General features: G+C 44.7%; 1 protein-coding gene across 1 annotated transcript; it reads left to right on the top strand.

Annotated features, from left to right (window-relative positions):
* The first annotated feature begins 1397 nt into the window (after positions 1–1397).
* On the top strand, positions 1398–10970 carry LOC109890407 (cysteine/serine-rich nuclear protein 3-like). Its single transcript, XM_031792248.1, has 4 exons — positions 1398–1554; positions 2502–2761; positions 6693–6989; positions 7212–10970. Exons 1-4 carry the CDS (start codon positions 1398–1400, stop codon positions 8196–8198), a joined length of 1701 nt encoding a protein of 566 aa, XP_031648108.1. The 3' UTR covers positions 8199–10970.
* The last annotated feature ends 1967 nt before the right edge of the window (positions 10971–12937 follow it).

Below are 12937 nucleotides of genomic sequence, written 5' to 3'. Positions count from 1 at the left end.
CCTAGATCATGCGAACAGTGACATCAGGGTACAAGCGACAATTTGTTGTGTGTCTCCCATGCTTCTGCAGCATTATCACACCGACTGTTCCCAAGGCCCCAGCGCCCATTTTGAGGGAGGGAATATCCTCCCGTCGCTAGAAGCAGCCGGTATTTCCTGGTTCCGAAAAGGGACATGCCCTCAGCTAGCACCTCAGACTACAAACTCAGAATGCTCACGAGCCGCAGGCTATTACAGCCTATTGGCTGGTGGCGGAGGAGTCAAGGGGCACGCAGTGTTACACACATCCATACTACTTTCCCATATTCAGTTTCTAGACTTCCTAAGAAACCATAAAAAGAGCTGTCTGACGCCATCTCAGCGCATACCGTTTCTGGGTCTGGAGCTAGACTCACTCGCATATCGTTCTTTTCTATCCCTGCGGAGGGTGTTCAGGTTCCGGCTCTGCTCAGCCAAATTTTGGCGATGATGGCTTCTGTGATGGAAGTCATTCCCCTGGGGCTAGTGTTGATGCGGCCCTTCCAGAGTGCTAGCCACTCACCTGGACGCATCTCGCAGCCTTACCCGGTCGCTTTGGGTGTCCCCAGTCAGGCCTTCAAGCCCTGGCCCTCTGCTATTGTTAGGGGGGTCCCATGGACTGAGTTATATCTGACAGACGCATCCCCCCCAAGGGGTGTACGATGGCAACTCGATTCGGGAGGGATGGATACTGATGCGGAGTGCACCATATCAATTACCCAGAGCTCCTAACGGTATATCGGCGCTCTGGCACTTCCCCTTGCTTTTGTCGGGCTGGCTTGTGTTGGTCAGAACCAACAATATGTCAGTGGTGGTGTGAATCAACAGATGGGGAGAGACTCTCTCTTCCTCCTAACCTTGGCTCGGTCCCTATTTCTGGGGAGCAGTGTGCACATGCTCTCGCTTTGGGCCACTGTTCCCTGAAGGAGGGAAATGAGGTACAACACCTGTTTGGCCCCACTCCGCACGTTCCTGGGCTCGGTCAAGAGCGGTATTCAATTGAAGAAATAAATCCAAGCCTCGTGCTTATCACCTGTAGAAGGCGGGGCTTCCAGCGAGGCGTGGCCATATCAGGCATGATTGTAGACCCTTCAGTCGGAAGAGTGCGACTCCCCATAGTATGTTGTACCTCGTTTCCCTCCAGAGAACAGTAGTTATAGTCATAATGTTAAGTTTACTTTTATGCACTCGATGCACTCATCACATATACCTATTGAGAAAGATCAATGCCCACTATGCCATGAACTGAGCAACCATGTGCAGTAGCATAGGTTTGCTCATCGACCATGTACACACTTGTGCAATAACGATAATACCATTTCTTGCAACATTCTTTCTTTCTCTCAGGGGCAGACGTTGGGTGGTAGACCTACGGCAGGATGAGTGGGATCCTGAAGAGGAGGTTTGAGGAGGTGGAGGTGGACAGCCTCTCCCCCTGCCCCTCTCTCCGGGGGTCCGATGACGAGGTCTCTGCCGGCAGTGACAGCGGGAACAGCAGCGACAGCGTCAACCCCGGCCCCTCCACCCCCGTCGCCCGTGAGTTGCTTACCCAGCATGCATGTACTTGATTGCTTAACTAACACAGCCAGCTTTGCCAACTTCGGACAACACTGTCAACTATTTGACACAAAGTGAATGAAATAGCGCCTTACATTGTGCTGGTGAGTAGCCATCCATCTTTTCAGTGGAATAAAACTCCCAGTTAATAGAACCACTTCCTCACCTACTGCTTTTCAACTCAGATGGGATTCCCTCAAGCACCACCAGCATAGAGAGCCTCAGTGGGATTAGAATGATAGGGAGAAACAGGAAGTAACTCTTGGGAGTGATTTCATCTCTCTCTAGGAGTCATGGCTGGTGATCTCCCCTAGCTCCTGCTCCCTGTGGGTTTTTAGATGACAGGGAGGAACAGGAAGTAACTCTTGGGAGTAGTGTGATTTCATCTCTCTCTAGGAGTCATAGCTGGTGATCTCCCCTAGCTCCTGCTCCCTGTGGGTTTTTAGATGACAGGGAGGATGTGAGGGATGCTAAAACTCAAGGGGTCCATAGGGATATCAATAGCAGCAATACTCACTTAAGGGCTGTGGCACAGCGGTCTAAGGCACTGCATCTCAGTGCAAGAGGAGTCACTACAGTCCCTGGTTCGAACCCAGGTTGTATCACATCTGGCCATGATTGGGAGTCCCATAAAGCGGCGCATAATTGGCCAAGCGTCGTCCAGGTTTGGCCGGGGGTAGGCCATCATTGTTAATAAAAATGTGTTCTAACTGACTTGTCTCATTAAATAAAGGTACAATAAAAAAATGATATAGTGATACTTTGTCTCTAAATGCCCCCTTTCTCTCCATCCCTCCTTCTCTCCCTATCCCTCCTTCTCTCCATCCCTCCTTCTCTCCCTATCCCTCCTTCTCTCCATCCCTCCTTCTCTCCCTATCCCTCCTTCTCTCCATCCCTCCTTCTCTCCCTATCCCTCCCTCTAACAGCCTCCTCTATCTTGAGGTGTGAGAAGCGCCTGCTGGTGCGCAATGTGCACTTTGAGAGCGTGACGGTGTACTACTTCAGCCGGCGCCAGGGCTTCACCAGCGTGCCCACGCAGGGTGGCAGCACCCTGGGCATGTCCACACGCCACAGCTGGGTGCAGCGCTACACCCTGGGGGAGTTCGCTGTGGAGCAGGAGAGAAGCCACCGAGACATGCTGCGAGACCACCTCAAAGAGGAGAAACTCAACTCCATCAAACTCAAGGTAGTGTCATAACTCTCCTGTGACGATCTGAAGGATCAGGTTACAGGGGGGTCCACTCTACAGTGTGCGCTCTCTCTCTCGTAGAGGGGGAGAGCGGGAAGACGACTGTTTTATGGTCGGTCATAACATAGGCTGCCCTTATGCTCTGTAGTGTTAGAGATTGGAATGTAAACTGTGGAACACAGAGAGACCCTCTAACATCAAAAGTTTGAATAATTAAATAATGTTTCTATTTTTGAGAATGTGGGAGTGGTCTGTGGACACTTAAGGGACAGTCATGTCGAGTGGTTCATTTGGTGATCTAATGAAGGACAGGAAACACACATAACTGTATATCTTACAGTGTACATTTCCCAGCTGTCAGGTTTACATCGAAATATTGTGAAACATATGTGATTAAACGTTAAACTATTTGTGAAAAGATGTAATGTTCTAAATGAGAAAATATGGGTTTTCATATAAAGTTAACCAAATCAGTGGTCACGCCCACATGAGCGTAGACATTATGTCAGCGTCATGGACTCGCGCCTTTTTCCACAGAGTATAAAGCTCACTTCCTACAAAATTTACATCAAGTCAGAGAACGCTGGGAGTCCCCATGTTGGAATGGCTAGAATTCTATAGATCATTAGACCATACAGCTGTAGTTTTGGCTACAAGGCTGGAAATGGTTCATCTCCGAGACTATCAATCACTACAGAATAAGAGAAAATCTTAGACATTTAATTACTAGTCTAGTACGAGAATACCGACAATCGCCGAAACATCTATTCTAAGAACATGGTACGCCTGACTTATCGATTACAACAGACACTATCCAGAGCCGCGGAGAAAGCTACAACCACGAAGGACATTGTGACTTCTGGGGAAGTTTACCAGAAACTCTCTGATGAACTGACTCTCCAGCAGACAGACAGGCGATTCCAACAGAAGACAACAAAGACATACGGGCGTAAATCTAGACATTGCTATTATTTTCAAATGAGCGGCCGTTCATGTGCAAAGGATTAGCATTTCAATGAATAGAATTATCAACTGTGTCTAGTGAATCCATTTCGTCTTTCCCGCTTTTTCTCCGTCCGGACCCCTTTCATTTGTCTACCAAGCCGTCATATCGGCTTCGTCCGCTAAGGACTTTTTCTTTGTATCAGGTAGTAACCCACATATCTACAGTTTGTTTTATGTCATTCGGTGTGGTTAGTTAGTAAATAAATAAGCCCGTTTTTATATCGACACTCTAAAATTGACACTCTATAAACAACATTTTTCATGGCGCCCGACTTCCTAGTTTAAAGTTTCGTGATTAGTTTAATTGCGTAATTAAATTACACATAGAGAATTGCTTTGATGATATACAGTCTTCACATTTAATGATAGTCCAGACACGACAGCAGCCAACTCCAATGAAATGGCAATAAAATGCTAATTAAAATGCAAATGAATTACTTAAAAATCATACAATGTGATTTTCTTAGAAAATAGATTCCGTCTCTCACAGTTGAAGTGTATCTATGATAAAAATTACAGACCTCTACATGCTTTGTAAGTAGGAAAACCTGCAAAATCGGCAGTGTATTAAATACTTGTTCTCCCCACTGTATTGATATATATATTATTTTTCTTCAGGATTTTGGAAATTCTCCCATGACCCCCATTTTCATATCAGGCGACCCGTCCCCCCACCCCTATGCGGTCGCAACCCCTAGTTTGGGAACCACTTGTCTAACGGAAGGCAGCCGAGTCTGTCTAACGGAAGGCAGCCGAGTCTGTCTAACGGAAGGCAGCCGAGTCTGTCTAACGGAAGGCAGCCGAGTCTGTCTAACGGAAGGCAGCCGAGTCTGTCTAACGGAAGGCAGCCGAGTCTGTCTAACGGAAGGCAGCCGAGTCTGTCTAACGGAAGGCAGCCGAGTCTGTCTAACGGAAGGCAGCCGAGTCTGTCTAATGGAAGGCAGCCGAGTCTGTCTAACGGAAGGCAGCCGAGTCTGTCTAACGGAAGGCAGCCGAGTCTGTCTAACTGAAGGTTTGGACTATGCCTTTGTGTTAAAGTATCCAGCAGTGCAGTGGCTAATTCAGTGTATTAATAATAGATTGCATAAGGCACACACAGTGGCACTTTTCCAAGTGCCTAAAGTGCAGTACATTGTACACCAATGTGTAGCATGGCAACTATTTTTGGTGCTAGAAATCAGCTAACATAGCAGAGAGATGAGGAAGGAATGTTTGCCCATTTGTAAGCCGGGGATAACCAGGAAAGCAGGATAGCATTAGGACTAGGTTATGAGTTCAAGGCTAATGACAAATTACATTAAAAGCCTGAGTGGCACAGTCCTTTCTAGTCAAAATGACCTTTACATTCCTTATAATGTATTTATTCAGTGTATTCACTACCACTTTCAGCTGCTTTATCGCAGAGATTCTAATCCAACACAAGGGGATGCGCTAACACAAGCAGTCAGCCATGTAATTGTTATCAATAATAATCCCCCTCATTGGTTTATGCTGATTCCTCACACCTCGCTGTGACCTCGGACAGAGTGTTGGAGTATCAACTTTCTTTGAACAACCTGTGTAAACCATTTGTGTTGAATTGATTTACATCACCACCTAAGGTATTATAGTCAGGAGATGAGCATTTATTTCATAGATACAAGGATATCAAATCAATCAAATCAAATCAAATTTTATTTGTCACATACACATGGTTAGCAGATGTTAATGCGAGTGTAGCGAAATGCTTGTGCTTCTAGTTCCGACAATGCAGTAATAACCAACAAGTAATCTGACTAACAATTCCAAAACTACTGTCTTATACACAGTGTAAGGGGATAAAGAATATGTACATAAGGATATATGAATGAGTGATGGTACAGAGCAGCATAGGCAAGATACAGTAGATGATATCGAGTACAGTATATACATATGAGATGAGTATGTAAACAAAGTGGCATAGTTAAAGTGGCTAGTGATACATGTATTACATAAGGATGCAGTCGATGATATAGAGTACAGTATATACGTATGCATATGAGATGAATAATGTAGGGTAAGTAACATTATATAAGGTAGCATTGTTTAAAGTGGCTAGTGATATATTTACATCATTTCCCATCAATTCCCATTATTAAAGTGGCTGGAGTTGAGTCAGTGTCATTGTCAGTGTGTTGGCAGCAGCCACTCAATGTTAGTGGTGGCTGTTTAACAGTCTGATGGCCTTGAGATAGAAGCTGTTTTTCAGTCTCTCGGTCCCAGCTTTGATGCACCTGTACTGACCTCGCCTTCTGATACACATATAAGCACATATAAGCACCTACAGCAGTCTATATGGCATGACTTTACAAGAGCCGAGATACATTATACACTGAGTATACAAAACGGTAAGAACACCTGCTCTTTCCATGACACAGACTGACCGTGTAAATCCAGGTGAAAGCTGTGATCCCTCATTGATGTCACTTGTTATATCCACTTCAATCAGTGTAGATGAAGGGGAGGAAAAAGGTTAAACAAATGTTTTTAAGCTTTGAGAATTTAGACATGGATTGTGTGTGTGTGTGCCATTCAGAGCTTGAATGGGCAAGACAACAGATTTAAGTGCCTTTGAACAGGGTATTGTAGTAGGCGCCAGGCGGTTTGTGTCAAGAACTGCAACGCTGCTGGGTTTTCTATATTCAACAGGTTCCCGTGTGTATCAACAATGGTCCACCACCTAAAGGACATGCAGCCAACTTGACAAAACTGTGGGAAGCATTGGAGTCATCATGGGCCAGCATCCCCGTGGAACGCTTTTGACACCTTGTAGAGTCCATGCCCTGACGAATTGAGGCTGGTCGGAGGGCAAAAGGGGGTGCAACTCAATATTAGGAAGGTGTTCGGTTTACTCCGTGTGCATCACGAGAGAGCATCACCATCTACTCATGTTTTTTTCTTCCAGCTGACCAATAATGGCACTGTGGAGTCGGACGAGGCCGAGTCACTGACCTTGGACGACATCTCAGAGGACGACATCGACCTGGACAACACGGAGGTGGACGAGTACTTCTTCCTGCAGCCGATGACCACCAGGCGGCGGCGCGCTCTCCTCCGGGCGTCTGGGGTGCGACGCATTGACGTGGAGGAGAAGCACGAGCTGCGGGCCATCCGGGTGTCCCGGGAGGAGTGCGGCTGTGACTGCAGGGGGCTGTGCAACCCCGCGACCTGCGCTTGCAGCCTGGCCGGCATCAAGTGCCAGGTAAATGGAGCTGTGGTGAGGGTCTCCTGAATTACCTCTGTCAGTATGTTTGCCTGTTAAATGATGGCTGGCTGGCTGGCCCGCTACTGGATAGCTGGCTGTTTGCCTGGCTGTTTGACCGTCTGCTATGCTTATGCATCTGTCTATGTGTTCGTTATTCATTGGAAACGGAACCGTCCAGTATTGGAGGCTAACTGAGGCGTTGGTTGTCTGTCTGTACAGGTAGATCGCATGTCATTCCCGTGCGGCTGCAGCAAGGAGGGCTGCAGTAACAGCACAGGTCGTGTCGAGTTCAACCCCATCCGTGTTCGCACCCACTTCCTGCACACCATCATGAAGCTGGAGCTGGAAAAGAGCCACGAGCAACAACAACCACAGGTCACCATTGGGTACCACGGAGAACTACCAGTCAACGTCCCTGTCCAGCGTGCTCTGCAGTACCCCCTGATGTCTGACAACATCCCAGTCCCGCAGGCTCCCATCATGCACCTGCCGAGTGCCAGCGACGTGGAGCAGCATCTAGAAGAGGAAGTGGACGAAGATGAGGAAGATGATGAGGAGGAGGATGATGACGATGGTAGTAGTTTATGTAGTGGCCTCTCGGACTGCAGCACCGACAGCCTGCACACTAGTGACTCTGAGGAGGAGGAGGAGGAAGATGACTGTGAGTCTATGGAGGAGGGGGTGAGTGGACCCCCAGTCTCTCACACAGAGGTGGTCCCTCTCTCCTCTGTGTTGGGTTACAGTGATGGCACACAGACCAACACCAACCACGCTAACCCCAACTCATACTACCACAACCCTTCATCGGGGTACTACCAGATGGACAACTCAGCCAAGCTGAACCCCACACCAAAATCCCCTTGTGAAGCTCCCTCACTCTGCCTCTCACTCCCCAACAGGGAGGGGGCCACCGATGGCCCCACGGTCGTGTCACAGGAGCAGCCTAAAACCACCTCCGAGCCGCACACAGACCACCTCAGCCAGATAGAGGGACTGTATATGCATATTCCCCACACTGACAAAGCACCAGCAGCCAACGCCTGTTCCTCAGCCCCGCAGCAGAACAACACTCCCCACAGTGGGGAGACTAGTACACTACACCATGAGCAGCCCTATCAGACACAGGTTAGCGTTTTTCATCATGAATCTTGTTCTAGAGGCAACTCTGCGGAGTGGTCACTAGCTGGCACAGCCACAAAGTCATAAAATCAGATTTTAAACCTAACCTTAACCCTAAGCGTAACCACACTGCTAACCCTAATGCCTAACTCTAACCTTAAGACCAAAAGCACATTTTTGAATTTTTACAATATAGCCAATTTTGACTCAGTAGCTGGCCTATCTAAGGGGAAATCGCTCAGTTCTGCCTCCAGGACAAGACTCATGACAATAATTGTCAATAAGCATTTCAGACAGACATGAACGGTAATGATATTACACTTTCACTGAAGAATAGCACACGGTCTGAGGTATCTGTGGGGACTAAGGAGCAGCAAAGCCAAGGGTCTTTCAACGGGCTGGCTGAGGCGTCCTCTCTCCTCTCTGAGAATTAAAGGGATCCACCCATTCTAGAGACTAACACTAGTTACTAGCAGTGTCAGGTAGACTTGTGGCGAGTTCAATGAAACTGGTTAGAGTGATAAGTCAAATAAGCATTCCTTTGCAGCAAGTATGTACATTCGGATTAATGTGCTGACCAACTTAATTAAAGGGATACGTCAGGATGTTGGCAATGATCGCCTTCTCCAGATCCAGATGAACTTGTGGATACCATTTTTATGTCTGCGTGTAGTTTGAAAGAAGTTGCTAACTAGCGTTAGCGCAATTGCTAACTAGAGTTAGCGCAATGACTGGAAGTCTATGGAAACCAGATGTTAGCTGTGACCATAGACTACCAGTCATTGCACTAACACTAGTTAGCATTGGCTTGCAAAACTACCTCTAACTTCCTTCGTACTGGATGAAGGATGCAGGGACATAAAAATGGTATCCTTGAGCTCATCGGACTGGGACTGGGGAAGTAGATAATGGGCTTCATTGCCAAAATCCTGAAGTATCCCTTTACTAGTGAAACTACATGATATCAGTATCAATTCATTTTCTGCACAGGAATAATGCTGTTGTTGACCTATCCTAGAAACCGGGTCGCCAGTTTGATTGAATAGAACCTGAAGGACGGTGTTTGTTGTTTTTAACTCCTGATGAATGTACCTTTTTTAAAGTGAATGATTAGGTTTCAAAGGCAAGTTGTGGGGTTTTGCATCAGAAGGATCTTTGCACATTATTGCGCACACAGTTTCCATGTCCTGGTTCTGAATGTCTAACCGCTATTGGACAATGACTGTGAAATAAGTTAGAATTAAACAAAATGATTCCTTGTCGAATGGGAAAATGAAAAGATATTCACATTTTAGTTAAACGAATGAACAAAGATAGACGGTAGGGCTCGGACGATATCAGCAACGCGATACTTGTTAGTCGCGTGGCAATGAAACAAAACATGATGGCGGATTTACCTTCTTTAGGAAAACAGCCCTGATGTTGGAAATAAACATTGATCACAGTATTTATACATAGCAGGTTTTTAAAAGACCGAAGAGTTTTTTTCTGCTTCATGTTTACATTTTTGCCATGGAAAAAAGTATTGCAGTACTGGTATAGTCACAGCCTTGGTAGATTGAGCTTTTATATGGAGTGAACTGGAAAATGTATATAGCTGCAGTTTATTTATGACTATACTAAGTTTATGTTATATAATGTGCGTTTTGATAATGAGAGCATGCTGGTGTTAGTACTGATGACAAATCAACACGATTTTGAGGTACTACTATTATGAAGCGTTGGTCTCGTGTTTATTTGTGTTGTCTTATTGATGTTGAATATTTTGCATGTATTTTGTTGACAGGAAAAACACCCTGTTTTAAAAATGAACTTTTTTATATATATATGCAGTGAGAATGTCAAAAGGAAACAAATGAAAGAACACATTGTACTTTACATTACATTGGACAGTTAGATTGGACAATCCTCCAAGATACTGTAGTTAGAGCCACAGACTTATAATCATCTCTAGTCTTACCACTGCATTTAGGTCCATTTTCAATTGGACCATGAAACTTGGAAAATGTACGTTGATTGAAATCGTTTTAATACATCTTACTTAATTTCATGAGACAAGCTATATTTTCAGTGCTGCTATTATGATTTGTTATCGAGCTTTATTGTCACATGCACAGGACACAGCAGGTGTAAAACAGTGCAGGGAGAACCTTAACTTGCGAGCTCTTTCCCAAAAATGTGTAATAACGGTTGTAATACAGATAAATAAAAACAGGTGAAATGTGACAGAAGAATAGAGTTATATAACGTTGTTATATACAGGTCAGTACAGTACCAGTACTGTTATTACAGTGTGCAGGGGGTACTGGACGGATTGAGGAAGGAATGGACCTACTCCATCACGACATGTTCATTTTCTCCACTCGCTTTTCTCTATGTATCCAGTCTCTTCATCTAGCCCCTTTATGGTTCTCCTCGCTCTCTCTCTCACTCTCTCACGCTCTCTTGCCCTCATGACCTCTCTCTCCTCTCGCCCATCCTGTGACATCATATCACGTCAGCCAATGAGGTGGTGTGTAGCGTAAGGGTGCCAAAGCATTCATGTTCAGGTGATCTATAGTGAAGTAAGCTACCAGTCTGTACCAGTCTCTGCTATTCTGCTGTAGATATGATTTGGTAGTCTATATTGTGGTCAGTGTGAAAATGGGTATTTTATTGTGGTTTATTCCCGCAGCAGTCTGTTGTGTCATGAAGGCCTTGAAGTGCACAGAGCTCATGTTGTTTTTGGCTTTGTCCCAAATGGCACCTTATTCCCTTTATAGTGCACTTCTTTTGAACAAGGAAGTAGTACCCTTATAGAGTATTTGGGACACAGACTTCCTGTTCGGTTTAGTTTTGTTCCAGAATGTCTCTTTGTTTATCAAGACTGCCTAGAACTGGGGGCCAAAAATAGATTTTCTCTGTTTGTCCCTTCTTTTTTACACCAACATTTGTTCCTTTTTCCACAAACATCAGACTTTGAGAATAAATAACCAATGGAATAATTGTGTCCCTTGTCAATCATTTTGGTTACTGATTCTTATGACCGCGACATTTTGTCAAGATGAATCATACATATCAGTAATGTATTGTTGTAATTATTAAAGGAAGACAAAATGTACATCCTAAACTTAAATATGGCTGTTTCAGATTATAGTTTATTTGTAAAAAAAAAAGTATTTGTCAACACCCATTTTCCAGTTCCAAATGTAGCCTCTGAAATCCCCAGAGAAAACCAGTGCCGTGTTGACTGTCTCGCCCAACAGACAGAGTGAGATGGATTCTCCGGAATGTGTCTGTTTCCCAGGGTAACACATAGCTAAGACTGCTGTCTTGCGCTCAAGACCTCTACATTATGTAATGAATTTGAGGAGTTATTTCAGTAATGTCTAAGCAACTGATTTTTCCAGGATATACAGTGCCTTCGGAAGGTATTCAGACGCCTAGTCTCCCAGTCCCTGCCGCTGAAAAACACCCCCACAGCTTGATGCTGCCACCACCATACTTCACCATAGGGATGGTGCCAGGTTTCCTCCAGATGTGACGCTTGGCATTCAGGCCAAAGAGTTTAATCTTGGTTTCATCAGACCAGAGAATCTTGTTTGTCATGGTTTGAGAGTCTTTAGGTGCATTTTGGCAAACTCCAAGTGGGCTGTCATGGTTTGAGAGTCTTTAGGTGCATTTTGGCAAATTCCAAGTGGGCTGTCATGGGCCTTTTACTTTTGATTGGCTTCTGTCTGGCCACTCTACCATAAAGGCCTGATTGGTGGAGTGCTGCAGGGATGGTTCTGGAAGGTTCTCCCATCTCCACAGAGGAACTCTAGAGCTCTGTCAGTGACCATCAGGTTCTTGGTCACCTCCCTTCTCCACGATTGCTCAGTTTGGCCGGGCGGACAGCTCTAAGAAGAGTCTTGGTGGTTCCACACTTCTTCCATTTAAGAATGATGAAGGCTATTTTGTTGTTGGAGACCTTCAATGCTGCAGAAATGGTTTGGCACCCTTCCTCAGATATGTGCCTCAACATAATCCTGTTCCGGAGCTCTACTGAGAATGCCTTCGACCTCATGGCTTGTTTTTACTCTGACGTGCACTTTCAACTGTGGGACCTTATATAGACAAGTGTGTACCTTTCCAAATCAAGTCCAGTCAATTGAATTTACCACAGGTGGACTCCAATCAAGTGTAGAAACATCTCAAGGATGATCAATGGAAACAGGTGTCTCATAGCAAAGGGTCTGAATACTTATGTAAATAAGGTATTTCAGTTTGCCTAATATTTTTTCAAAAATGTCAATGAACCATACAGAATACGGCTGTATGTGGAAAAATTCAAGGGGTCTGAATACTTTCTGAAGGCACTTTATGTATTGTTATTTGGTATGGAAGTCAGTTATAGCTGATACGATTCTGTTCTTGTTGATACCTTTGAAAGTAGTGATTGTAATGAATTGAGAAATTTCCGAAACTGCATTAGGAACAAGGTCTTAGTTTTAAACTGACTATCAAATCAGTCAGTCTACTCTGGTGTTCTTTCTCTATACCTGGATAGTTGACAACAGATTTAATCATGTCTAAATTATGGCTTAATGAGGAGTTCAGTAACAACATTGAAATAATCATTATTGTATTATTAAAATTACATAATACAAATACAATAAATTATAACAGGTTATATGGTTTGACTCAATGGAACTTGATGACAAAACCAAAATTCCCTTGCTAAGGGGGGTTGTTTATTGCTCATTTGTGCTGTTGCTGAGCAACTATTTCTAGGTAATCATGGAAATTATTCTCAAGAGTTCAACAGACATAATAACCTGCTATAATGACATAATTTGAGTACTTAA

The sequence above is a fragment of the Oncorhynchus kisutch genome, linkage group LG16 (assembly GCF_002021735.2).
Source record: "Oncorhynchus kisutch isolate 150728-3 linkage group LG16, Okis_V2, whole genome shotgun sequence".
Classification (NCBI taxonomy): Eukaryota; Metazoa; Chordata; class Actinopteri; order Salmoniformes; family Salmonidae; genus Oncorhynchus; species Oncorhynchus kisutch.
This window is presented reverse-complemented; position numbering and strand designations above follow the sequence as displayed.

Excerpts from the sequence above, each read along its gene's own strand:
- LOC109890407 (XM_031792248.1), top strand. The coding sequence starts at position 1,398 with ATGAGTGGGATCCTGAAGAGGAGGTTTGAGGAGGTGGAGGTGGACAGC. Across the intron at positions 1,555-2,501 it reads CCCCTCCACCCCCGTCGCCC|CCTCCTCTATCTTGAGGTGT; the intron begins GTGAGTTGCTTA and ends TCCCTCTAACAG. Across the intron at positions 6,990-7,211 it reads TGGCCGGCATCAAGTGCCAG|GTAGATCGCATGTCATTCCC; the intron begins GTAAATGGAGCT and ends CTGTCTGTACAG.